This window comes from Cololabis saira, chromosome 2, assembly GCF_033807715.1.
Source record: "Cololabis saira isolate AMF1-May2022 chromosome 2, fColSai1.1, whole genome shotgun sequence".
Taxonomy (NCBI): Eukaryota; Metazoa; Chordata; class Actinopteri; order Beloniformes; family Belonidae; genus Cololabis; species Cololabis saira.
The window spans coordinates 39,408,122-39,435,328 of record NC_084588.1 but is presented as its reverse complement, the minus strand read 5'-3'; the positions used below and the strand labels follow the sequence as shown (position 1 = coordinate 39,435,328).

General features: G+C 41.3%; 1 protein-coding gene across 1 annotated transcript; it reads left to right on the top strand.

Moving 5' to 3' along the window:
- The first annotated feature begins 842 nt into the window (after positions 1 to 842).
- On the top strand, positions 843 to 25,588 carry ahctf1 (AT hook containing transcription factor 1). The gene is made up of 40 exons (XM_061735075.1): positions 843 to 1,072; positions 4,531 to 4,657; positions 5,224 to 5,374; positions 5,527 to 5,629; positions 6,652 to 6,832; positions 7,796 to 8,003; positions 8,505 to 8,621; positions 8,779 to 8,863; positions 9,006 to 9,156; positions 9,345 to 9,477; positions 9,697 to 9,878; positions 10,035 to 10,096; positions 10,565 to 10,693; positions 10,813 to 10,903; positions 11,151 to 11,240; positions 11,653 to 11,793; positions 11,998 to 12,102; positions 12,460 to 12,556; positions 12,724 to 12,847; positions 12,955 to 13,011; positions 13,239 to 13,385; positions 13,726 to 13,916; positions 14,008 to 14,152; positions 14,719 to 14,850; positions 15,041 to 15,188; positions 15,383 to 15,533; positions 15,616 to 15,723; positions 15,810 to 15,954; positions 16,841 to 17,056; positions 17,155 to 17,740; positions 17,842 to 18,027; positions 18,225 to 18,330; positions 18,923 to 19,041; positions 19,153 to 19,490; positions 20,066 to 22,174; positions 23,462 to 23,702; positions 23,805 to 23,960; positions 24,038 to 24,144; positions 24,272 to 24,360; positions 24,469 to 25,588. The coding sequence occupies exons 2-40, from the start codon at positions 4,537 to 4,539 to the stop codon at positions 24,665 to 24,667; spliced, it is 7,947 nt and encodes a 2,648-aa protein (XP_061591059.1). The 5' UTR covers positions 843 to 1,072; positions 4,531 to 4,536; the 3' UTR covers positions 24,668 to 25,588.
- Positions 25,589 to 27,207: the final 1,619 nt, after the last annotated feature.

The window sequence follows — 27,207 nt, the reverse complement described above, 5'->3', positions numbered from 1 at the left end:
TACATTTCTTATTTTCCACATCAGTAAATTACTATATTTTTTCTAAATTAATTTAAGGATCTTTTAACTCTTGTTTCTGAGAATTAACTCTTTGAAACCAGCTGCACTGATGTGCTTCTTTTAGAACCACAATGTTATATAAAACCTGCAGAAACACCAAAAACAAATCAAATTAATGGGATCATAAGAGGACAGCAGATGATGCAGAGTTTATTAACAATCATGAACTGAAACCAAATGAACCTGCACCATCCAACTAAGTCTGGATCCCCCTCAAAGCAAAAAAAAAACAGAAAACGACATCTCTGCTTTCAATAACTCAAATGCGGCTCTGTCTTGACAAACGCAGGCTACTTTGGCGGTATCGTTTTGAGGAGGCTTGACGTATTTCCGCTTTACGTACATCCCAGTGGAGAGCGTGCACTGTGATAGGTCTCCTCCTTTGACAAAAACAGCTTGTGTCCAATAGGATTTTAGGGAAGAAGAAAAAAGAGCAGACCTGAAAGTGACGAGTACTTTTCAGCCTTCCTAGAAATTTACTCGAGTAAAAGTAAAAATATTTGTCTTGGAAATGTATTCAAGTAAGAGTAATAAGTACCAAAGAAATCTAATACTCAAGTAAAGTACAAATCCTCTGGATATGTACTTAAGTACAGTACTCAAGTAAATTTACTCCGTTACTGTCCACCACTGCCAAAATGTCAATAACTTCAGACCAGAATTGTTGGACTACTGGGCAGACTGTATTGTGACCTGATTGTGATTCTGATTCTGACCAGAAGGGGGCGACGGTGCGCGGTTGCTGCGTGCGGCCTGCCGGACCGGGACGGACGAGGAAGGAGCGAGAGCAGCGTTTTCTCATCGTGGAAATGGCGCTTCGACTCCTGGAAACGTGAAGTCACAGGACCGTTTCTCCCTTGGTGACCAGTCGAAGCTCCACGAGGACTATTCGCTCGGGATGTGTTTCCTCAAGATCATATTATGACAGACGAAGAGAACAATCAGGAGATTTTTCAAGAAAACACAAGCAACGGTGGCTCTGAAGCTTTGCAGCCTCCATCTCCCTGGACAGGTAGTGTAGCATTGCATCACGTTTTCACACCGCTGCTAGTGCAGAGCTAACGTGGCTAACGCATCTCAAAAAAACAACCCTTTTGGGGCGTATTTACACGTAAAATGATATGCAGAAAAGGTGTTATTCCCCCCCTGTGGACGCTGGAAGAGCAGATGAAAGTGCTGCTACTGCCTCCTCGCCCAGCTGCTCCGGCTAGGAAAACATTAGGTTAAGTTTCTCCACTCACTACTGGCAGTTTCAGTGAGAGAATCACATTAATAAAACTCACCTAACTGTTGGTTTTGAGGTGTTTTTAACACTATCCCCCTGAGTTAGCTGCTTTAGCAACCGCAGCCACCGCATTTTCTTAACTAGTTATAAACTTTAGGAGCTGGTTAATTCATCACAGCTCACATTTGAATAAATACCGCGGGGTTTTAAAAAGTATTAAAAAGTGATAAATAAAAATTGCCAAATTTAAGGCCATTAAAAGTGTTAAATTCACTGTCAGAGGTATTATTTTTTTTTAAATTGGTATTATTTTTTACCTTTTACATTTTAAGCAGTCTTATTTTATTGTCATTCACAAAGTGAAATAAATGTGAAACATCTGGTCAACATCTATGAGTCTATAAATCTGTTCTGTATAGTGTTCTATAGTTCAAAATCTGTATTAATGTTAAAAGGTCCGTGATTAACACTTAATGTTGTGACAGTTTTTTTTTTTTAATCTGAAGGTAGTGAAAAAGGTATTAAATTGGTATTAGATTTAACATAAGGATTGCTTATAAACCTTAAACAGCCGCTAATGCACGTGGTGCGTTTGGGGGGAATTGTAAATCTCAACAACCTGATTGTGCGTGACCTTGCGTGCTAACTCTGGCTAATGTAGCTGACCAAAGAGAGCCAGACACACACAAACTACAGTTTATTGTCCTAAACTACACCCTCGTAGTTATAAATGTAGGGTTTCCGTGGTCTGTGTTTGGCAGAGCCGGGCTTTATGGTGGCTAGTTTGTTTACATTGTGGTAAGTTAGCAGTCCATGAGGCTAATCTTTGCTCTCCAGAGCACTAAGATTGACATAACATCCGAATCTCAGTGTGTGTTTTGTTTTTTTTAATCATCATTTAGAATTTCTTAAGTGTCTTGTCGTGTTTTTGAATGACGCCAATTGGGTGTGAATCGATGGCACACTAACTAACTTCCCAGTTCTTGACACGTTTATGAGTGTAGCATTTAGATATGCTGTTTTAATAGGTCCATGCGCTCCTCCTAAATATGTACAACTGTTGTTGTGCACTTAAGCTCAACGACAAGTTTGTGATTTGCCAATAATCTCAGAGCCATGTGGCTGCTAAGTGACAGGCTTGTTGCGCGGGAGTTCAGTTGAATCTGCTGTGTTTCCTCTGTTGGCCACCAGGGGGCGGAGCTGAGCTGCAGGAAGCTGCTGCATACTGTCCACACACCACTTTGTTGACCTCACTTACATGGATAACTTAATCTTGCTGGGGTACCAGTCAGAGGTGTCAAAAGTATTCACATTCATTATTCAGGTAGAAGTATAGATACTAGAGTTTAAAAATACTCCTGTTGAAGTATCAACTCAAGTTTTTTACTGAAGTAAAGGTATAAAAGTACTGGTTTCAAAACTACTTAAAGTATAAAAGTAATGCAAGGGGGAAAAAAGCCATTAAGGACAAAAGCCATTGAAAATGAATGCATCTTAGTATAATGCATATATATTAAAGAACCATATATGTGTACTATTGAGCATTAACATGTGTTTCAGAGAGCAGAAGATATGATGACTAGTTGCCTATATGTATTGTAATGGTGCAAAAAGTCAAACTTCAGAGGCATGTTATCATTTATCCTAACCTTTATTGGAATGTACATCCAAGTTTAGTTGCAGGAATCTGAGGGCGACGGATGTAAGAACAAAACTGGACAAGAACATCTGAAACAACCACAACCAAATTCACTCTAGCCGGATGGCGCAATTTAACTGGATAGTTTTCTTTTTTTAAAGACCAAAATGAAATAGAGTAACGAGGCTGTTTTTAAAATGTAAGGAGTAAAAAGTACAGATAATTGCGTGAAAATGTAAGGAGTAAAAGTCAAAAGTTGTCTGAAAAATAATTACTCCAGTGAAGTATAGATAACCAAAATTTCTACTTAAGTAAGGTAATGAAGTATTTGTACTTCGTTACCTTTGCTTACATAGATAACGTAATCTTGCTGGGGTACCAGTGCAGTGTAAAGGCTGAGGGTCAGCATGAACATGAACACATTTGAGAAACAAGACCCCCCCCACCCCACTCTGCATTACATTAACGTAAAGACTCCGCTTCTGACCTTATGCGTTACATTAACGCACATCCTGGGTCACCTCTGTACAGACTCATTACTCCGGCACTGTAAAACCAACACGTTGTACATTTTTTCCTTTTAATATTATTTGTTCTTTTGTTTTGCACCAATCACCACAACAAATTCCTTGTGTGTGTTAAACTACTTGGCAATAAACTTCTTTCTGATTCTGAAAAAGAAAGTAGAAGGAAACGGTACAAAACAACTAATAACAAAAGCTGATTTGTTGTCCGAGGCTCGCTTATTGAATAATGTTGGTAATTTCAGTTGATAAGTTGAAGGAAAGAGCACTACATCTGGTCAGTGAGTCTGGGATTCCTCACTCCAGTGTTTTTATCAGAGCTAGCTGTCAAAATTAACATGTGCAAACAAATGTGCAGAAGCATACTGTATTGTTTACTGTCGACACCACTTTGTTGACCTCACTTGCATAGATAACTTAATCTTGCTGGGGTAACAGTGCACTGTAAAGGCTGAGGGTCAGCATAAACATGAACACATTTTGGTAAATCGAAACAAGAAGAAAGTAGAAGTGAACAGTACAAAACAACTAATGACAAAAACCGATTTGTTGTCCAAGGCTCACTTATTAAATGTTGTTGGTAATTTCAGTTGATAAGTTGAAGGAAAAGCACCACATCTGGTCAGTGAGTCTGGTCATTCCTCACTCCAGTGTTTTTATCAGAGCTAGCTGTCAAAATTAACATGTGCAAACAAATGTGCAGAAGCATACTGTATTGTTTATTGGAAAGCAAGCTCAGTTTCAGCCCCAGTTGTCAGCAGGTTTGCTGACAGCACCGTTCCCGACAACTGGCTGTGCAACTGTGATTGGAAAGAAAGACCTCTTTTGAGCTCTTAAACCCAGCTGAGCCAATGAATCCCCAAGTGGCTTACAGAGAAGGATATGTTCTGTTAGTGTATACATGTGCAATTTATGAAAAAAAAGTGTATTTTGTAACGTGGTCAAATTTAGGATACATTGGACTGAAGCAGTAGGACTTATGAGTCTCTCTTTTTGGTTTAGGATGTGGAAGTTGTTGGTGATGTGTCCATCAGTGTTCATTTCTTAAAATAGTTCTTGTGTTATTTGTTTTCATAACGCAGTGAACAATGCATGACCTGACTGCCCAAGTCACCAGTAGCTTGCTGCCCTTCTCAGGAGTGACTGTAGATGCTCTGGGCGAAGATGAAATCACTCTGGACTCTGTTCTTCAGGGCAAGTTCACTGTGGGTAAGTGTATTTTATGCTTATTTCAGGTAATGTATATTCTCTTTCTTTAAAATAGTTATTGTGATGATGAATGAATGATTAGAAATACATCACCACTTACTTACTAAGAAAGGAGAAAAAAAAACCTTTTTAAAAAAATGTATGTTTATAAGAAAAAAAGAGAGCTATTGATAAAACTAGGTGGGGAACCAGGTGACAAAGTTTAACGACTTGCTGTAAGATGTATTCTTAAATAATACTTGCAATTTTTGTACCTGAATATAAAGAAAAATACTGAATATATATAATTGCATTTACATGGACATTCCCACAAAACGTACACAAAGTTTGGTTTAATAATTTATCATGTATGGGATGTTCGGCAACGTACAGTATGACAACAAGATGACGAGGAAACCTCTTTATTTTTAAAATTACAAAATAAGCTTTATATGTCACCCTGGAATATCAGGTTGTCATCATAAGGCAAGTCTTTTTTTTTTTTAAACCACAAACTTTTTAAAAAGCTGAATCCAGCTTCAGTCTAGATTCTAACTAATTTTCTGTTTCTTTGTGTGCTCATGTAGGCCGCAGCGGGTTGGCCTGGCTCGCATGTGGAGCTCATCTGGAGGTTGTCCACTCGGTGACAGGTGAACGGCTGTCTGCTTACTGCTTTAGTGGTGGAGGAGAGCACCCGCCCAGCGTCCTTGCTGCCAGGGACTTCGGCTGGCTCAAACGGTATGGTTCGGTTTGACCTCCTTTTTACACCCCCATTTCATTCCTTGATGTGCAATTAGCTGAAAACAAATATCCATCCATCATTTTAACAAATGAGTTAACCTAACAAGAAACTGTCAATTTGTTTAACCCCTTTCTGTTCATGTTGCTAGGTCTGGATTGTTGGTCGGCTTGGAAGAAACAGAGGGCAGCGTGCTGTGTCTTTATGACTTGGGACTGTCCAGGGTGGTGAAAGCTGTGGTCATACCAGGCAGGGTGAGTGGGCTATTCACAGGGGCTTCTCTGTTTTACTGGGAGGAAAATAATCTCAAGCTTTGAAAGCTTTAAAATTGAGGAAAATCACAGCTTATTAACATTTTCTGTTTACAGCTAATGGTCAGCTGGCTCTTCGGCTGAACTGAGTTCCTTAATTTTTTGGTCTCAGTGGCATTAATGGCTACGTTTACATGCAGTCAAAATTCGGGTTATTGCTAATATTCCGGTTACTGAAACATTCGGAATATTCAGTTTAGCAAACAGGGTTATCCCTCCATCAAACCAGCGACGCGCGGAGAACACCGTGACGCAATTACCGTCATTTCCACTTCTTCTTCTTCTTCTTCCTGTATCCAAATTCAAAACAACAACAATAACAGCAGCACAGCAGATAATGAACAGCCCAGCACAAGTGGTTTTGTTTCTCGGCCCTGTTGTTCGCCATTTTCAGTGTCTTCCAGCGGTACTTGATCTGGTCTGGTGTTCGTACAAATCCTGCTTCGCGCAACTTTTCGCTCACCTTTTTGTAAATCTCGCTATCGCGATACTTTCTACCGTCTACAAATGCCAGATCAAGCACCGCTGGTAGACGCTGAAAAAGGCGAACTACAGGGCCAAGAAGCAAAACAGTACCAGCGGGTCCGATTATCCGCCGTGCTGCTGTTATTGTTGTTTTTAAATTTGGATACAAGAAGAAGCATGTAAACGGAATATTCCGAATGTTTCAGTAACCAGAATATTAGCAATAACCCGAATTTTGACTTCATGTAAACGTTGGGATTGTTATAATATGCATCTAGAGAGAAGGTACACATTGTGGTTCAGAAACATTGGTTGTAAACTTTTGATTCAACGTTCCTGGAGTCCTCTTAAAGACGTATATCCATCTTCATAAAACGCTTAAATGAAGAAACGAAGAACACATATTTGGCCAATTTTTCGCAAACTGCTAGATTGGTATAAAATTTCGACAGAAGTTATCTTACCATCAATCTCTTGCGTGTGTCTTTTCTCTCGTTTAGATTACTGCGATTGAGCCGTTGGTGAGTTATGGTGGAGCGAGCACGTCGACGCAGCATCTCCACCAGAGTTTGCGCTGGTTTTTCGGGATCGCCGCCGTCGTAACAGATCTTGGCCATGTTCTGCTCGTGGACCTCTGTCTTGATGATCTGTCCTGCAGCCAAAGCGAACTGGAAGCTTCAGGTGAGGATCTGCTTTGTTAGATGAGGGACTGTGTTTGCAGACATGCCTGTTTCTCTGTCATCTGTCCCTTTGGAAACTATTTTTATTCATGGATGGATGGATGGATGGATGGATGGTATGGTATAAGTTTGGTGTTCTATGTCCTCATAATTGTTACCCAAAATATTGTCGAATTTTCCAAAGAAGCAAATTAGTGAGTGAGACATGTACTGTATAACTCAATCTTTTATTTACTATGCACTATTGTGTACAAATGGGTATGATATAGGACCATTTTTACCCTCTTCAGGGGTGGTCGACCAACAACAAATATCACTCTCAGAACCAGTTCTGTACTTGTGTGCAAAGTCATAAGGGAGCCATAGGTAATCTTCATTAAGAACTGACGGTTTTTCCTCTCTCTGGCTAGTAGAAATGTTCATAGTTCATCCAGAAACTGCTGAACTACAGCGGCCTGTGTGGCAGGACTGCTATGTGAAAGTCACTGCATTTGAAAGACATTACTACAAATTCAAAAGATCACATGGACAAGTCGGAGAGCTGCTTGAAAAATCAGTTTGAGCATTTCATGTGAGGAAACCAGCCAACACACCACAGTTGAAGCTGCTCTGTGCTGAGTAATAGTCTGTAATTCCTCCAAGCTGATGAACGGGTCAGGTCAGGTCAGCAGCGAGGCAGTTATTACTGCAGAACCAGGTCACACCAGGCACTGTCATCATGCAACATGCACCTACTTTTGCCTTCATTTATATTGCATACAATAATGGGACATTTCTCTCCTTTTTTTTAATGGATTGCCTGCAGATTTTCAGGTTGTTTTTTTTTAAGTTTATTTTTTTCTGATATAAATAAATATTGGAAAGGGCTTTTTTTAAAGAATGACTTTGAGCGATGTGTGTATATACATATACACAAAAAAACCCACCACCTTTTTATTTACTTTTGTTTCCCCTCTGTTTGCAGACCTGCAGGTAGTGACCAAGTCACCTGCAGATATCCCCAGGCTGAGAGAAGTTAGCACCGGACAGGGCAGACATCTCTGTCTCGAGTTGCATGGGGCCACTGGAGTCGGAGTCACAGCTCTCCAGTACATCCCCAGAACCAACCAGCTGGCTGTAGGATTTTCTGATGGATACTTGCAACTATGGAACTTAAAATCTCTAAAGAAGGAGTGAGTACTTTCTTTTTCCGTATTGGGAAATTAAAGGAGACAAGGATTAAAAGCCTTTCCTTTTGATATATGATGAGCTTAAATTTTCCTGAGTTTCATGTAGCATATTCCCACGGTATGAATGCATTATCTAGTCGAGGCGAATGTAGGAAAGACAGTGGATTGTTTCCTGCTTTTGCCTTGCTGTCTATCGATTTTTATAGGGTATTTGGGAGTACAGTGAAAAAATAGTGGTGGGGTTAGATAACACCGCTCGGATCAATATAGTCTCTGATATTGTGTTGGATAACACCTCTGTTCTGTAAAGCTGCTAGTGAATCTCACAAATTCGCCCACAGGTCCCCCCCATTGTTGCAAATCTTGTTACCGGTACTTGTTTTTTTTCCCATCTCCCTAAAAAAAAAAAGCAGCAACACTTTGTACAAGATTGAGCTATTTTTGCAGCAGATTGAAAGAGAGCATAACATTAAAATCTGTGTTCTTTTTATTTTTTATCTTTAGATACCACTCCCAATTAGAAGGTGGCAGGGTGCCTGTGCATGCCTTCACCTTCCAGGAGCCTGAAAATGACCCCAGGAACTGCTGCTACCTCTGGGCCGTCCAGTCTCCTTCAGACCTGTGAGTCTTGCACGTAACTCAGTTTGTCTGGATTTAGTGCCGTTGAGCACACATGAACAGAAGTGGGCAGATACTTGGATGTGAGTTCTGTTTAAGAGTGGATGTGCATGTGTTTTCTTTTTTTAATTCCTACTTCACACTGTTTACTCCCACACAGCGAGGGAGATGGGGTCAGCCTTCGTTTGCTTCAGCTTGCCTTCAGTGAAAGGAAGTGTCTGGCCACTGGGAAGATCCTCTATGAGGTATGCAGGACATGGAATATGTGGATTATAATATTTACTTGTCAGTTTCAATTGATGAAGCATTTGTAGCTTGTTTTCCATAAATGCATCTTGTATTTACATTTCTTGTTGTATTTGCCACCTCTTTGTCCCACTAACGCAGGGTCTTGAGTACTGTGAGGAGCGTTACAGCCAGGATTTAAGTGGCACAAATTTCCCTCTCAGGGCCCAGGCCCCAAACACACGCCTGCTAAGTTGCCAGACGATCGAGAAGTTCAGAGCCCATCCTGACAGGGATGACAGTTTGAATGAAGGTTAGCCTGTCTCTTCTGGCAGTTACTGTGGATGGAAGCGTAATTTGCAGGAATAATATATTTAGTTAGATTTTAAATCACTCTGCTCATCATGATGTCTGGTGCTTCAATGGCTTTTGATTTCATAATCTTCTTCTCTCACCCGCATCTTTCAACTTCTCTGTTCCCTTTCCGCATGGCTTTTCCAGTTGCATCCCCAGACACCAGTGTATCCATCTTCAGCTGGCAAGTCAAGGCTTACGGTCAGGGAACTCCTTCTACATACATTGGGGTGTTTGACATCAACCGCTGGTACCATGCACAGATGCCAGACTCTTTAAGGTACAGTGGAGACAGATTTGTAATGTTTATTCCATAAAAGAATAATCAAAAATCATTCATCCTGTTCAGCTGGTTTTCACTTGTCAGAACATATACGTGTGCATGTTTTCAAATGCATTCTTGCTACAATGGGGCCTCTGTGTGTTAACAAATAAATGGCATGTTGTTTTCTTGGATTTATTTTTATGCTGCAACTGCTGCACTTTTTTTTCTCGTCAGAAGTGGAGAGTCCCTGCAAAATTGTCCCTACCTGGCTGTTTGGCGTTTGGACCCTGTGGTGCAGATGGTTTCTCCCCACATGCTCCTGGATGTGGTGGTGCACGAGCGCAGCCTGAGCAGAGGCTTGCCATTCACCTGTCCCCCACCAGAACAGTACTTTAACCCAACCACATATAACTTTGGTAAGTTTAAACAACATTTTTGTATCAAATACTTGGAATTGAAAATGGAATTGTCGTCCAGGCCCATGTGATTTTTGGCCCAGTACATATCCCTGTGGTCTGCCTGTTAGTGGTGTCAGGTTGGACTGTAATACTGTCTTTTCTCTCATGATTCAGATGCTACGTGCTTGCTCAACTCTGGAATTGTGCACTTAACCTGTTCTGGGTATCAAAAAGAGGCAAGTTTCTCTGTTTGGTTTTGAAGTTGACCATATTGGTATTTGGCATTAAATCTTAATGCACATTATTAAGAAGCAACTATGGTATGTACGGTCTACTCTGCACCTTGCTCTCTAAAGTCATGCAGGCTTGTGTTTGACCAACATTATCTAGTGCTTTATTTGTCCATCTCAAAGTAATCTATACCAGACTGCTTACGCGTGATGTTCCACCATTGTGGAACATCACTTGTAAGCAGTCTGGTCTAGATGACTAAATGTTTAAGTTAACTTATTTATGGATCTTTTGTGGTCATTTAGCCTTTTTTTTGTGTGAACTTGTGCTTAAAATAGTATACAGTAATTTGACAAGATATCTAAGAAAATCTTACAACTCAAATTGGGAATCTGTAGAGTGTAAGTAAAGCAATCTTCTTTATTTTTATTTTTTTAAACTTACCAAGACCTTTTTTTTGTCGTTGAAACCAGACATTAAGTATTTTGAAGAAAGCTGCTCCGTGTTCCAGTGAAATCATCTCCACTAGCTATTCTCACTGCCTTATGTCTGGCTTACTCTCATCACGCTTGGCTGACGCCCAAACAGCCAATCCTTCTCAGGTACCAGCACATATGTGGTAGACATCATTACTCCCTCACAAATCTGCAGGCACTTAATGAAGTGACACATGTTTAATCATAATTTGTACATTCTTTTTTTTTTTTCTCAATGCCAAAAGGAGGAACAGCTTGATGCCATCTTGTCAACAGCAGTTGAAACCAGTTCGTTGGGGCTGATTACTGGCTGTATCAAACAGTGGACTGCAGAAGGTAAGGACTCATTGTAACAATATGTTATTTTTTTTGTCTGGTTTGTTTTGTTTGGGGGGGGGGGGTTGCGGTCATTCATACTCTTTGCTGATTTTTCTTTTCATTACGTTTTTTTATTTATTTAATAATGTCGCGAAGATGCCTCATGCTGATCCTTTCACATAAACTTGCACACTATTTGTGTTTTCTGCTTACGTGCGACAGCCACCATGCTGTTGACTCTAATCACTCATATTGTTTTCAACAGAGCAACCGGGCTCTGCGCTGAACCTGCGCTACATCCTGGACTGGGCCTGGAACAAAGTGGTCCAGACGAAGGAGGAACTGGATGGCATCTGTATGTTTTTAAAAAGAGAAATTCATATGTGTAGAAAGATTGTTAGACAACCCACAAACTTACGTTTTTTGTGTTCTTAAACTTAAATGTAAAAGACAAGTTATTCTTTACCACCAAATCTAAATTTGTGACAATTCTACATTTTGTAAAATAATTTATCATCTGCACAAATGTCTTTTGACCTTTCTGCTACAAGTACATGTTTTGTTTGAACCAGTTGGATCAGATATGTTTTTAGTTCCTGTTTTTCTTCTTGCAAGATTTGTAACATTAGTTTTTGTGATATAAAACTATCTATGCTTATCTAGATTAGTATTTGTAGTATAGTACTGTCTTCTTATCTAGGAGGGGACATGCTAGAGCCGTCATTGTAAGTTTATGCATTTATGATGTACGTGTGTGTGTGTTTCAGGTGCTCCGCTGTTTGACAGCTCATCCAACTTCACCGACCCTCAGACCATGCAGCTACTACAGCACAGTGAGAGGCTGCTCGCTAACCTCAGTGCCATCTTCCACTGTCTGCTCAGTGAAGTTCAGGAGATCACACAAAAAGGTGCTACAGCGACACCTACGGGAATACATTTCTATGTCTGTTGATGTGGATAATGTCAAGTGCCTAATGGCTTCATGGCTATATGGAGTTATAATGCAGTGTCATTTGTGTTGTCTAGTTATTGAGGGAGTGGCGTATTACAGGATCTATGCACTGTTTGGCTTTGGATTCAATTTTTAATTATTTTGTTTAATTCATTATTAGGTCTGGAAGGCCTGATGAACAAGAACATGGTGTCCAGTCTCATCTCCAAGTACGCTCAAGTGGTCGTCTGGTTCTGTCGTACCGGACTGCTCCCTGAGGGATCAGGTAAAAACATGCTGGCACAAACACGCCCTTGAGCAAAATGATCATTAGGAATGTCACAAAGCACAACTTCTTAAGAGTATATATATTGTATTGGCAAAGATATTTAAGGAGAAGAAATATTGCCATGACACCCACATGTATGTTGTTAAAGAATAGAATAAAAATATTTTTTTTTTAAGATTTATTTTATTTAAAACAACAACATAAAAACCTTGAGGAAACCCCTCAAGTGAAGAAAAGAGACTTAATTCAATTATTTCATTAATTTTGTTTTTCCACTGAGTGATAACACATCAGATGATAATCATTGACATGCTGTTGATTGGGCTTTCCATTTCTCCCACTTGTCTCTATCAGCGGAAGATGCTCTCCAGATTTCCAGACCTTTCTATACTCACTCAGTCATCAGCAACTACTACACTATACGCAGAGAAGAGCTGACCAGACTGGCCAAGTGAGTGATGAAGCATCATACATTCCCAGTCTAGTTCCACATATAATGGATCATTTCACATGCAGCATCTCATTGTCATGTTTGTAAGATGTTAAAATGACAGATGCCATAAGGATTCTGGTGGTGCAACTAGAGCTCATGTTACTATTCTGCTCTCATCTTCTCAGGAACAAGTGGTGTGCAGACTCCCTCATGATCGATGGCTTGGTCGGCCAGTGTGGTGAACGCCTGGTCAGCCTGTGGAAAAGGGATGAAGGTGGAACAGGGCTGTACCCACCATCCACCCTACACGTGAGGATATTATATTTATATATTTAAATTACCAAACTATTTGGTGTATGTCCTATGGAATATCCTGTGTTCCTGTAAAGACATGAGCTTCAATATGTGATCCACAGGCATTGCTGGACATCTATCTACTGGACAACATTGATGCAACTGCCAAACATGCAATTGTATCCTTTAAGTTCATGCTGCCCATTTGCAGCATCGCCCAGCCTCACCATTGTTCTGTTTTTCCATGACTGTACGTTATTTGCCCCTTACAATTACATGATTTCGTTTTTTCTTCTTCCTTTTATTTTTTAACATCTGTAATGGTGATGTATGTGACAGTCTTAACGTGAAAAGATAAATCTATTCCAAGCAGAGTGCCAGTAGAAACCTTGACCTGTTATTCCAGGTGATTTACCTCTTGTTGGATGTCATGTACTCCTTTCCCAATAAGGATGGAGCATCGGTGGAGTCATTCCCCACTGCGTTTTCCATCCCTATTGGGCTGGTTAAATTAGTTCAAGGCCTCTGGCTTCTGGACCATCATGACCATCAGGTAATTAAAACATGTGACATATATCAGAACTCAGAGCTTTTTTCCTTCTTTTTTTCTAAATGCACATTGAAAAAATAAAGATTTTCTCTCATGTGTTTGGTAAGATGTATTGCAATTTAAATTGCATATTTGCCTGCTTTTTTAAATGGCACTTTCTAATTATAAACTTAAATAACTGATCAGACTGATTGTGTTTACATGAACATTCAATTTTGATTTAATTTCCCCAAATGTATTAATTCAGTTATTCTACACCTAAAACCACAGCTTAATCCTTACTTTTGAGCCCATATTGTTGGTATTTCATCCTTTTTCTTTCCCCCTTTTGTGTCCTGCTCAGAGTTCATTCGAGCTGCTCTTGCATCCAGCTGCTTCTCAGTTTTATTTTGAATGGCAGCATGAGCGCGTCCTGCAAGCCCTGATGTGCCAGGGCCAACAGTCGGTGGCACTACGATACTACAATGTTACGAAGCCGCCAATTTCCTCCGCCTCCCAGGCCAAGCTCTGCCTGTCTGTACTGCTACACAATAGGTACGTTGTTTTGGCAGAGAGGGCCATCTTTGCATTAACACCAGCTGTCTTATTTTACCTTGGTCATCCAGCCTGTGCACTCTTCTTCCAGGTGTCTTATTGAGGCGTGGTGCTTGATTCGGCAGCACTCTAATCGCCAGAACATTACTGAACTCCTGGGGTGTCTGTATGAGAGCTGCCAGGAGCTGGGCCTCATGAAAGAGCTGCTCAAACTCCCCCTGGGCCAAAACGAACAGGTTAGACAGATGAGCCAAAGCATTTGCATATTATGTTTTTTCCTGTTTACTGGTAGGAGTTGTGAAATGATTGAAACACTAACTGCTGCATTTAGTCGTACGTCGTCATCATCCACCCAGAAAGACTTGTGCACACATCCTGACATCTAGTTGTTGCTTGTGGAATTGTCTTGGTGAGCTTAAACAATAGCAAAACATTGATTTCAATGCAGAGTAATGTTTATTTATCAACTAGATCTTGTGTTGATGATTCCCAGGAAAATTTCTAGTCTGAGGTTTCCTAAAGTAAGCAACAGAGTTGTTTTCTGAGTTAATATTCTCTTCAGAAACTCAAATATGTAGTTTATGGAATAAGTGTATCTGACATGTGCTACATCGGTGTCATCAGTAGTCTTGATCCCCATGCTTACGTGTACTCAGATTACTATTACCACTGTGTTGTAATCGCTACAGCATCGACACTTTTTATTTGCTTTCATTACATTTTTTTTTTTTTTTTTTTTTTTTTTTTAATGAATGGGTTATAAAAGGAGTTCCTGTGTTTTATTGTTTATTTGTTTTTTCAGGAATATTTAGAGAAGTTCCTCCAAGGCACAGGGGGTCTGCAGAACAGGGAACTACTGATGATTCATTACCTTCAGCAGGCCAACTACATTCCTGCTCTGCAGCTCAACCACAGGCTGAAAATGAACTTGGTGGTATGTTAAAAAAAAAAAAAAAAGATCAAGCTCTGTATGGCATATGTGTGTATGACCTTTATGGTTAGATTAATCATGTGTGTGTGAATTGTCATCAGTTTCAACTGTGAAACTTCTTCCACTGTGGAAGATGGAGAGATATGTTCTTATTAAGAAGAACCTGCTTCATCACCTGCTTCTTTGTACCCAGAATGAGCGAGATCCGAAGCTCAAAGAACGATCCAACACCAGAAACTCTATATTGGAACAATACGGCAAAGTTTTGCCTAGAGTGCAGAGGAAACTGGCAGTGGAGAGAGCCAAGCCCTACCAGCATCCTTGCACTGTCCACAGAGAAGGTAAAACAAATCCTAGACGATCATTTATGATCATTTACCTCAGTGGAAATGTAGTTTCACGTGGTGTTTTGAAACATTCATAGATTCTCTATAAAAACTGCTCAAAGATAAATGATTTGCTCAGTTTCTTCACTGTTTTCTGGCTGAAAAGGTATTTTAATTTTAAAATAACATGCCTGCACTCTGGACTCCAGTTTCCCGGCCACAGCCGCTGTCGACAATCACCAAGCGCTCTGCCAATGACAGGGTGATGTCCAGGGCTGGATTCATTAACAATGTCTTGACCAAGATTGAAGAGGTGTGGCTCGGCAAAGGAAATACACCACAATCCTCCCCAGCCAGGAGGTAAAAATGAAATGCCTGAATTGCAACTTAAATTTGACAATTTTATTTTATTTCTTTGGCTAAATTCCTCTGTTTCTTCCAGCTATACAACGGCTAACGTTCAGAGCCTCAGCCCTAACCCATCTACCTCGGCGTTGCCTGAACCCTTTCTAGGAACTCCCATCACCATGAACCCCAAACGAAAGTCAAGGTACTCGCAAATGAACCCCACTGAAAATAAAGCATACCTGTTATGTTTTTAGAGAGAACCTTGTAAAGAAGTCTGCTTGTCTTTAGGTTGCTGGATTTGGTGGTTCATCCCGCCTGTCGGACCCCTCAGCCTCTTCTCAGCCCACCCAGACCTCCCACCTCCTGGATTTCTCCCAAGAGGATTAGCAAAGCACCTGAACTCAGCTTGTTACAAACACCACAGGTTGTCAAAGTGAGTATACACATGCAGAATGATATCTCTATTAAAGTTAAAGGTAGTTAATTGATATTTTCTAGTAACACATTACACTAATGGCACTTTTCCACTAGTACCTACTCAGCTCGACTCAACTCGGCCTAGTTTCTTTTCCAGAACAATTCAGCACCTGGAGCAGAAGTAAGCAGGTTGGAGCGAAGCAGATTGTGTGATCTAAACAAAGAAGACAACACTAAAGATGTAGAACCTGGAGGACAGGATAAATGTGCTGCTGGGTCTGTGGATTGTGTTCGATATCAAGTTAAAAAATGAGAGTGAGAGAAGCTTCAAGCGGCGATGCTTTTCAATTTTTTTAGTTTGTCTCGGCTGCTGAAAAGTCAGCTGGGAGCTGCGAGCAGCTATGAAGTGACAGAGCTCCTGGTGGATCTTGTTGTTCCTTATCGTCTAGATCCCTTTTTTAATTTTCTCCTCGGCCACCAGGTTTATAAACATCTGCACCTCAGAGTTGGATCATGAAACAGACTTTGGCGCTGCTATTGCCTGTCGGATAAAATGAACAAGAAGCCGTCAGAGTTGCTCTTTCGCTGATGTCCGCCTCCTGATTAAGTCGTCTGACTCCCAACGATCGGTGGCATGTAGTGTGATGACATCAGATACAGCCGACTCAGCCGCTTAGAACCTCGGCAGAGTAGTTACAGAAAAAGTATCTACTCGGTACGGTTAGACCCCTAGTTGGAAAGCGCCAAACCGAATGGAGGTGAGCCGAGCCGGGCTGAGTAGGTACAACTGGAAAAGTGCCATAAAATGCCTGTTTCGATGTCTGACTTAAAATTTGTGGAAAGCTGTTGCTTAAACTGTAAGCATAAACTAAACTAAACTGTAGATGTACTTGTCCCCCCAGCGAGCTCGAGCCTTGGCTGCCTCGGGCTCTGTGTTTTCAGCTTTCACCCCCCAGTCCATCCTGCGCAGCAGCCTGAGGCCCACGCCCGTCGCCACCCCTTCTGCCTCCCCAGGACGCTCCGTCACGCCTCCTCTCCGCAGCAAAGAGAACCGAATCACTTTCATTGAAGAAACCGAGGCCCCTGCAACGGAGAAGGGTGTCCAATGGACTAACGGGGTAAGACCAGATGTGCATATTTACTTTGTGGGTCTGACTTTTCTTTTTTATTGTTTTATATGTCCTCACGTTCTTTTTGTGTAAATCTTCCCCTCTAGATGGCGGCAGACAGTGAGATTAGCCTGCTAACCAGGGGCTCAGCGTTACCCAAGGTGACACGCAAGATCTGGTCTTCAAAGTCAGCGGAGGAGGGAGATGATGATGATGATGAAGCGGGCGAAGTCCCTGCAGAAACGAAGCCATCAGACACAACACCGGCACGTCTCAGTTTGAGTCTGGACACTAGCGGAGTATCTGTCCGGTCAACGGACACCACTCAAGAGTATTATGATGCACCTGCCTTGGAATATGTCGACGGGGAGGATGAAGATGACGGTGTGGTGACGCTGAACATCAAACATCTGACTGAAAAAGATGAACCCGAAGAAAAGCCTGACGAAAACCCTGAAGAAACTACCAAACAAACCCTTCACCCGACATCAGAAGATGCAGAGAAGCAAGAAGAGGTTGTGGAGGAAGATGAGTTCTTTGAGGACCTGACGGAGAGCGTTCTCGAGCAGGAGGCAACAAATGAGGCAGAAGAAGCCGAGTCTGAAAGAAAGGACGAACCAGATATCGAATCAAGTAGACAACAAGAAGCGATAGCATCTCCTGGTCAAGAGGAGTCATTTACTCACAATGAAGGTATACAGTGTAATTTACATCACAGATGGGTTGCTTTACAGAAAGATTGCAACCCCCCCCCCCCCAAACACTTCTCTGATACATTTTCTTTATGTAACCAGCTGGTAACCAGGTACCGGAGAGCTCAGACTCGGAGGTCACATCTCAGGACCCTCCCGTGGAAGGTGAAGCACTGGATGTCCAGTTGGAGCCCACTGTGTCCCTGGAGGCCGGCGTCAATCCTCCCAAACCACCTGCAGGAACTGAAAACACAGACCAACCTGCAGTGGATCTGGAGCAGTTGACAGGTCTGTCCTTGAACTGTCCAGCTAAACTAGACGTTTGAGACGTAATACTTTGGAGAAGTGGTAAACTGGGTGGATCCTGAGAACAGCTGGAAGTCTTAAATTGGTTTTGTTCGAGTGATAAACCTGGATAACATTGGTTAACATTAACATAATTTGTAATTGTTTTGAAATTACTAATTGTTTATATTGTTTGATAGATTTGACAGATTTTGTTCAGCAGCACCTGTTCGGTGGCGATCTTTCTCCTCCGCTGACTCGCTCTTCTATCCGCATCACATCTCAGACAAAGACTTTGTTGAACAGGTGTGTACCGTTTCCTGTTTTCTTTTAAATGAACCCAAATCTCTAGTGGGAGGCTACATTTTTCCAGGATAGCTGGATGTTTTGTCTGTTTTAGGTCATTATATTGTTATTGCACAAGGTCCCACTATACGCTAGTGCAACAAAGGTTTTCTCTCTTTTAAAGATGGTACAGGACTGTCTCAGAAAATTAGAATATTGTGATTTTCTGTAATGCAATTACAAAAACAAAAGTGTCATACATTCTGGATTCATTACAAATCAACTGAAATATTGCAAGCCTTTTATTATTTTAATATTGCTGATCATGGTTTACAGCTTAAGAAAACTCAAATATCCTATCTCAAAAAATTTGAATATTCTGGGAATCTTAATCTTAAGCTGTAAACCATAATCAGCAATATTAAAATAATAAAAGGCTTGCAATATTTCAGTTGATTTGTAATCAATCCAGAATGTATGACATTTTTGTTTTTTTTTAATTGCATTACAGAAAATAAAGAACTTTATCACAATATTCTAATTTTCTGAGACAGTCCTGTATATGAATGTTGTTGACTTATTAAAAATAGCTGTAATATTCACTCTTCCCCAGTGAGTCAGTAGATGAGGATGAAGAGGAGGACCAGGCTGCTTCTGAAGCTTCCCCCGTGTTAACGCGCCAAAAATCTGTCTCTGTGACGTCTTCAGAGCCGACGGGCAACGACTCCCACTGTGAGGACACACACACACGCACAAAAGCATTAACTGCTATTGCTATTATTATTATAATTCATACATTACACTGTATATTTATTTTACTGTTGTCTGGATATTTTCTCCCAGCTGTTGTAAGCGTGAATGATAGTGAAGAACTTTCAAGCTCTACATCTGGGGAGGAGGATGAGGACGAGGAGGAGGAGGAGGAAGAGGACGAGGAGGAGTCTGACCAAGCGGAGGAGGAGGAGGAGGACGGGTCTGCGGAGGAAGAGGAGGAGAAGGAAGAGGAGGAAGACTCTGGCAGTGAGGTGGAGATCATTGAGGAGGTCCAGGGTAATGGAAGGCTGCCACCCCTCCAGCCCAGTTCAGTGTTTGTACAGCAGGCAAACGCACACTTCCTGCCAGTTCTGTCGGAGGAAGACGCTGCCGAGTTTTCTCTGATTGCACCCGGTGCAGAGCTGAAGGTAACTTTCATACATCAACTCACTGCCTTTAGATTTATGGATGGTTTTCTTTAGGGCTGGGCGATTTTGGACAAAAATAAAATCCCTATTTTTTTTTTTTTCTCTGAAAACCCGATTTTCGATTTAGATTTTTTTGGTAAAACTACAAAAGACAATGGAATAAATTGTTTCAAATATTTTATCTTTATTTTTAAAGAAAAATAGCAAACAAATTTCCCTATTGGGAATGAAGTGCAATTGAAAGATACTGTAAATCCTCCTTGAGTTTAGTAAAGTGACAACATTTACAATTTTCTTGACCAAACAAAGATGACTAGACGAGCTCTGTCTGTAATGCAGCCAGCTGCAAAAAAGGGAAATCGATTTTCCTTTTTTTAACATCGATTGTGATTAATAAATCCAATTTAGATTTAAAATCGATTAATCGCACAGCCCTAGTTTTCTTATACTATTTCTGTTACGTTGCCTTCTCTAATACTATAATCTAGTGTAGTTTTAGTGTTTTTTTTTTTTATTATTATTATCTTGCATGACACAATCATGCCAAAAAAATTTATTTTTCCCTTCTTTTACAGATGGTAGAAGAAGACATGGAGGGCGAGGTGGTGATGGTGAGGCTGGGAGCAGATGACGAGGAGATGGACCTAAATGAGAACATGGAACAAGGCTCATCCTACGTTGAGCTCAAACCCTCGGCCACCCTCCTGGTACCTTTGGAGCTCGTGCAGGAACAACCCAGCCTGGCCGACTGTGCTCAGCTGGAGCTCCAGAACACCATCGTCACAGATGACCTGCAGTCTGAAACTCAGAGCAGCTTCTCTCTGATGCTGGATGTGGACGAGGAAGGGGCTAAAGAGAATGATCTGCCCTCATCTGACCCTCCTGCTCAGCCCGACATAGTGGATATTAGTGATGAATTTTTGGCCAAACCTGATGTCATTACTTTGAACGCAGATGAACATGATACCACTTTATCCAGAGAAGCCTCGCAAGAAGTTAAAAGGATAGAAATTGAGGCCCTGGATGTAAATGATGTTGATGGGCTGTGTAGCGAAGAGCCCGTAACTTCTCAAACTGATATACAGATTGAATATACTGCAGCAAAGCAGGAAACGGAAGATGAAATAGGAGAGGAGAAAGATGAACACTTTGTCATTTTGCCTGAAGTTCATGAAGCTGCTTGTAATTCAATCTCTGGGCCAACTCCAGCAGAAACTCCTGAAGAACTTCCAGCAGAAACTCCTGAAGAACTTCCGGCAGAAACTCCTGAACTTCCAGCAGAAACTCCCGAAGAACTTTCGGCAGAAACTCCTGAAGAACTTCCAGCAGAAACTCCCGAAGATCTTCTGGCAGAAACTCCTGAAGAACTTCTGGCAGAAACTCCTGAAGAACCTCTGGCAGAAACTCCTGAAGAACCTCTGGCAGAAACTCCTGAAGAACTTCTGGCAGAAACTCCTGAAGAACCTCTGGCAGAAACTCCTGAAGAACGTCCGGCAGAAACTCCCGAAGAACTTCTGGCAGAAACTCCTGAAGAACCTCCGGCAGAAACTCCTGAAGAACTTCCGGCAGAAACTCCCGAAGAGCTTCCGGCAGAAACTCCTGAAGAACCTCTGACAGGTGTGAATGACATAAACTCTGTAGTGATAACAGAAACTGTTGAGGAAGTTAAAGAGGAGGAAAAACCAGCACCCGCTGTTGAGCAGAAGCCTGAGGAGAACGGTCCGGTTAATACAGACGCAGAGATGGTTGGTAGTGACGATGTGGAGGCCGAGGAGCAGCAGGACCTCAAAGCATCAACAGAAGCAGAAATCATTTTGGAGAATGAAGACAAAGAGAAAGCTCAGCGAAAATCTGAACATAAACATGTTGAAGAAGAGACTGCTGTGGAAATGGTTTTCAGCTCAGAAAGCCTGCAAGACAAAGCGCACATACCAAAGAGCCCCATCTCCCAGAAGAAACGAGTTCCTTCCACGCCAACACGGTTGATGACCAGGAGGAGGGCGGTCACGTTTACCTCCTCCCTGTCAGAGGCAACAGATGAAGCAGAGGAGGACGGAAGTGCAGCAGATACTAAAACAAGCCGCCTGGCTCCTCCCTCACCAAGTCGTACTCCTAGGAAAGGTAAAGCGGTCAAAGACGACAAAGTCCAAACGGGCACACCTCGAAGAAGTTCTCGCAAAACCCAACCAGTTCGATATGAAGATGAAGATGAAGAGGTGGAGGCCATGGATAATAATGTATCTGCCGTGACCTCCAAAGCCTCTTCTCCAGCTAGACGTTCAAAGAGAGTTACCAGAATTACCCAGAAGGATGAAGGCACCAGCGAGGAGATGTCTATAGCCACAGAGGCTGAAGACCAAGAGGACAAGGCTCCAGACGCAAACGCTAGTCAACGAAGAAGCTCACGGCTTCAAACCCCTTCGAAACTCAGGACCTCTCAGGTTAGCACTCCGAGGAGATCCAGCCGAAGGACGTCGAGCAGCAGCGAGGTGGAGGAAACGGCACTGGAGACGCTGGACGACGAGAAGGAACCCCCTATAAAACGCAGCTCCAGGAGGATGACTAAGCCTTCAGAGACGTTACCAGCCCTGTTTGAGGAGGAAGATGACACGGAAGAGCAGGTTCCCAGTCCTGCAAGGACAACTCGCCAGTCCAACCGGAATTCCCTAAATATCTATCCACAAGTAAGGATTCAAAAAGCCGTTTCTCTTAATACCAATGTCTAGGGGTGTAACAATATATCGTGCCACGAAATTTCGCAATACAAAAACGTCACAATACGTGTCGTGGAGGTGACAAAGTGTATCGCGATATTGGGTTATTAATATTAATCTATTGTGTTGACTAGAAACGCGCATCCGACCGCGACCGCACCTCGACCCGCGGACCAAAATCTTACTCCGCACAAAAGAAACTAAAGAAACCAAAAGAAACCGTTTTACGGTCCCGTTTTGAGCTCTGAACTTTTACTTATGTAAGGCTGGTGTAGAGTTAAGCCTTACCTTATTAAATTAAACCTTTTTCTGGTCGTGAGTAGGATAAACATGCAGGCAACTTCTGCTGAGTTCCAGTCTACTTTAATGTCCGCTCAACAGTTTAGGATTTTAGAACATCAACACAGCACCTAGTGCCGTACTGTGGCGTATCACTCCGCCCAATCTAAAACAGACTAATCACTACAGATAAACTGACTAGTGTAATTATAGTCCCTGATTTACATCAGAATATAAAGAATATAGTTATAAAATAATGAACCCTGAATTACCAAAATAACCTTCTTAACAAAAATAAATCTCCTCTTACACTTATAAGGTGAGCATGAATCAATCTTTTTTTATGATGTAAAAATGTATTTATTTACTTTTATTTATTTATTTAATTTTAGTTGTTTAAATTAGAAAGAAAAAAAGTCAAGTCATACATGAGAGAAACTATTCAGTTTGTGGCAAAATATTTTTACTTGTATGAAACTGAAGATGCATAATGCAAACCTGACATTTACTTTTAGTTCAGTTTGTGGAAAATGGTTGGCCTGGCTTTCTCTTTAAAACTTAAACGGTTATAAAGCATTACAAACTGTAACAATAGGGCAAATACACAGCATTGTTTTGTATTTTGTGTCTTTCAAATAAAAGACCATTTTTTCCAGTCATGTTCCTCATGCAAGGTTGTTAAAAAAATACTGCTATAGTATCGTATCGTTATCGTGACCTCAATATCGTGTATCGTACCGTATCGTGAGATTACTGTATCGTTACACCCCTACCAATGTCTGAAGTTGAGTCATGTTTCATTTCAACATCTTGTGCTACATAAATCATGTTGTTCATATATATAATTTTATTTTTACATGTATCTTCCTTGATAGTCATGGATGACTTGTTTTTTTTCCCATATGATTGTTCCATGCATCATTCATTGATAACACTTATGACTCCTAGGTGAAACTGGTCCCTGTATCCCTTCCCCAGAGCGATAAGACGAGAGGAAAGATCACTTCTGAAAGCACGAAAGACAGTGAAAATCAGCTCAACTCTGAACGCAACAGAAGCTTTAGTCTAAATAAGTCCCGTCGCCCAACCAGAAGCCAACTCTGGGACCACCCGGAGGAGGATCTCCCGCTGCTGGACTCTCCGTTGGAGGTGGACTCAGAAACTCCCGTCGCAGACGCCCTAATCAAGAGACTCCAGGATGAGGAAGAGAAACAAGAAGGTATGTGCAATGTGACTCAGTGAAGTTAAATACGTTTAGATTAAAGCTACTAGAAGGAAAAGTATGCCTAGATGAACAGATCTGTATTCTCTTAAATTATAGGTGGTGTCACCTCAATAAAGACCCTAAGAAGCCGTAAGAGGAGCACAAAGGGGTCAGTGGAGCAAGTTCTGGCTCCACTTGTTGAGAGTGACACCATGGTACCTAAAGAGGACGAATCCACTCCAGCCTCGCCATCACGACAACGGCGAACCAGAGGTGAGAGAACCGGTTAGCCGTCTCTTGCTGTGTGATGTATCCGCGGTCGGTTTAACACTTTGGTCTTTGTGTTTCAGCGCACAAAACGGAGGAGCTTCCTGAGCGCGCAGATTCCCCGGGGCCGAGTGAAGAGCATGTGGCGGCCGTCACACGCAGCAGGAGAGTCAGAGATGGAGCTCCTCGGGTAAGAACTTCTGTCCTTATTTGATCATCCAGAGCTTTTAGTAGGAGAAAGTGTTGACTTTGAAGTTCTCAGCGATTGTTTTTTGGAGTTTTTTTTATACATTTTTTTTTTTCTTTTCTTCTTTCAGGATAAAGTTTCTTCAGAAGAGGATCACGTGGAAGCGGAGAGCGCCGCAGGTGCATCTAAAACTAGAAAAACGAGCAAACGAACAACCAGGCAAGTTATTGCTGGAGGATCTGTGTCATATTTCCACTGACTTACTAAATCTTAAATGATATAAATGAATGCTTAGTTTGAAAAACATTTCCTCTCCTGCGTGGACAGACCCAAAGCCGCCGCAGAGCCGCTTCCCATCGCAGAGGTGGATCCGATCTCGCCGATGCCCAGTCCAGCTGATCCGCTCCCGCCAGCGCCGAGGAGGATTTTAGACCGAGACGCCCCGACCACCGGCAGGAACCTTCGACGTAAACGCGTAATGGACACAGTTTTCTCAAAACCTGTCACCCGGAGGAAGAGACTCTGAGGGCTTGGGCCAGCAAACATCAGGCATCAAGACTTGAATCAAATCCAGAAGGATTGGTCAAATAAAACATTAAACCTGAACTCAAGATGCTCCTGCTTTCTCAAATGCCTCACAGTGATGCTGTTTGTTTATTGTAATTCACTATTAGAATTAATATTAAAATTGACATCTTGGCAGGAAAATATATTTTTGGGACAAAACATACAAAGCGATTAATAGTGTGATAAAAGAGGACTTTATTTTTGGAGTCTACATTTCGCCCAAATTGCTTTTCCTTTGATATCTGTGGACATTTTGGACCGCTCTTGATCTTCTGGACGCTTAATGGCGCAAAGAAAAGCAATCAATGTGGTGGTCTTGTTGGCTCCTTTTAATAAAATCAGAGACGACTGAACCTATTCACTTTTTTTTTTTTAATTTGCTCTCCATTTTAAGATTTTGTGTTTTACTTTTTAAAAATTAAAACCTGCTGTTTTTTCTATTTAAAAAGGAAAAGTAACCAACCAGTGGAGGCGTATTTCTATTGTGAGATTTGTATATAGTACTTTGCTATGTTCCAAATAAAGTTAATAAATAAATCCTAAAGAATTATGTTGATTTTGGATTTTGAGTCTCAAGACCAAACGTGTTTAACATAGTCGAACCGCTTATCTGATAGTCTTAAAATTGAACTTGATTTTGTGTAGAAGTTGGATCTGTTGTGAACGGATGTAGATGATTGTTCACTGTTGGGACGTCCACTATTGAAGAAAAACCTGCACAGCTGTTCCTAGATGTTGAACCTTATTCGTCACATGTGAATAGGCTTCATGAACTGAATTTGTGGCATCTGTCAGCTAACAGACTATTTTCTGATGAATGTATGTAGAGTGTCTTATTTTTGATGACTGGTTCTTTGATAAATGCAGCAAAACTTGTAAACGTGTGTTGTATTTTCAGTATCTAAAGATCCCCCAAGTCTTTACTGGTCTGAGGATGGATGATATTACAACCAAAAAAAGAGTGACGAGCTTTTAATCATACTCTTGATGGCAGAACTGTTGCAATCTTGGTCATCAGACATCCAATGAATTTCAAGTTTGGGAATAAACTACACGTCAGGCTATCGGTTGTGGGAAGCTTTGGAAAGAAAAGCTATTGTTTCTTTGCATATTGGTAATTTTTTTAAGAACTTATTTCTTACTGTGTGACATGATGCAACTTGATTTTTCATCCCTGAGAGTTGCATGTTAAAAGCAGCATGAACTTTTAGCTCATGTAAAAGTGAGCTGTAAAAGGTATAGCTCAGTGAAAGCAGAGCAGCCTCACTGTCCATCCATGCCACCGTCTGACCTGACGCCCAAACACAGGAAAGAGCTGATTATAAAATGCAACACACTGACAGACTCCTACTTTTTAAAGGCAAATTGTTTACGTGGATTGATGTGAAGGAATGCGTGTTAGTGTAACAATGTACAGGACTCACCTGTTCACTTTATCCTGTTGATGACAAACAAATGGGCCGAGATTAGCAGTCAACCCAATTTGCATGTTTTTGGAAGGTAGGAGGAAGCTGAAACACTCATGACTTCCTCTCCCCGCAGCCATGAGCAGAAACATGACTGACAGGTTTTGGATGTGAATGGTGGTTGGTACCGTTCTCCTGCCAGGAGATGCTGCTAACCACCACACATCCGTACTTCCTTCAATAACTACATTATATAATATACTATTAAGTCTTATCCATCTTCTACTAGTTTACATCGTCACATTTTACCTTTCACACGTGTGCCGATACAGAAATTATATATTTTGAATTGTCACTAAGGAAATTACGGAAGAGTATTAGGGCCAGGCAGGAGAAAAATAAGTAGAATTTCGAGAAAAAACTCGAAATGTTGAGAAAAAAAGTCAAAATGTCGAGAAAAAAGTCAATATTTCGTGAATAAAGTCGAAATGTTGAGAAAAAAGTTGAAATGTCGAGAATATTGTTGAAGTACAATTTCGAGAAAAAAGTTGAAATGTTGAGAAAAAAAGTCAAAATGTCGAGAAAAAAGTCAAAATGTCGAGAAAAAAGTCAATATTTTGTGAATTTAAGTCGAAATTTCGACTTTTTTCTCGAAATTGTATATCAACATTAATCTCGACATTTCGACTTTTTTTCTCGAAGTGCACAATAAAAAGAAATCTTCCACTCTCAATTTTTTTCCCTCTTGCATGGTCCTAATACTCTTCCGTAGGAAGTACATCTTGTTTTAGGTATCTGTCTTTAAATCAGGCAACTATGACCCCGGATAGACAATAAAAATACAAAAAGAGCAGCTTGGTGAGTACCACTGCTTCACAGCCAGAGGATCACTGGTTTGTCTGGTTAACTGATGATCCTAAACTGCTGGTGTGAATGTTTGCTGTCCTGTGATCTGACGGTGACCTGTCCAGGGTCAGTCTCAGCTCTTGCCCAAAGAGAGCCGAGACGAGCTCCAGCAGAAGGAGGTATAGATGTTGGTTGGATAGTACATTAACAACTTATTAAATGTAGAAGAAAAAAAAAGCCAAAATAA

What these genes read in the sequence shown, in the direction of transcription:
- ahctf1 (XM_061735075.1), top strand. Translation starts at nt 4,537, where the DNA reads ATGCATGACCTGACTGCCCAAGTCACCAGTAGCTTGCTGCCCTTCTCA. An exon ending in CTGGGAAGATCCTCTATGAG is followed by an intron (nt 8,864 to 9,005) that starts GTATGCAGGACA and finishes CCACTAACGCAG; the next exon opens with GGTCTTGAGTACTGTGAGGA. An exon ending in GGAGGAACTGGATGGCATCT is followed by an intron (nt 11,241 to 11,652) that starts GTATGTTTTTAA and finishes TGTGTGTTTCAG; the next exon opens with GTGCTCCGCTGTTTGACAGC.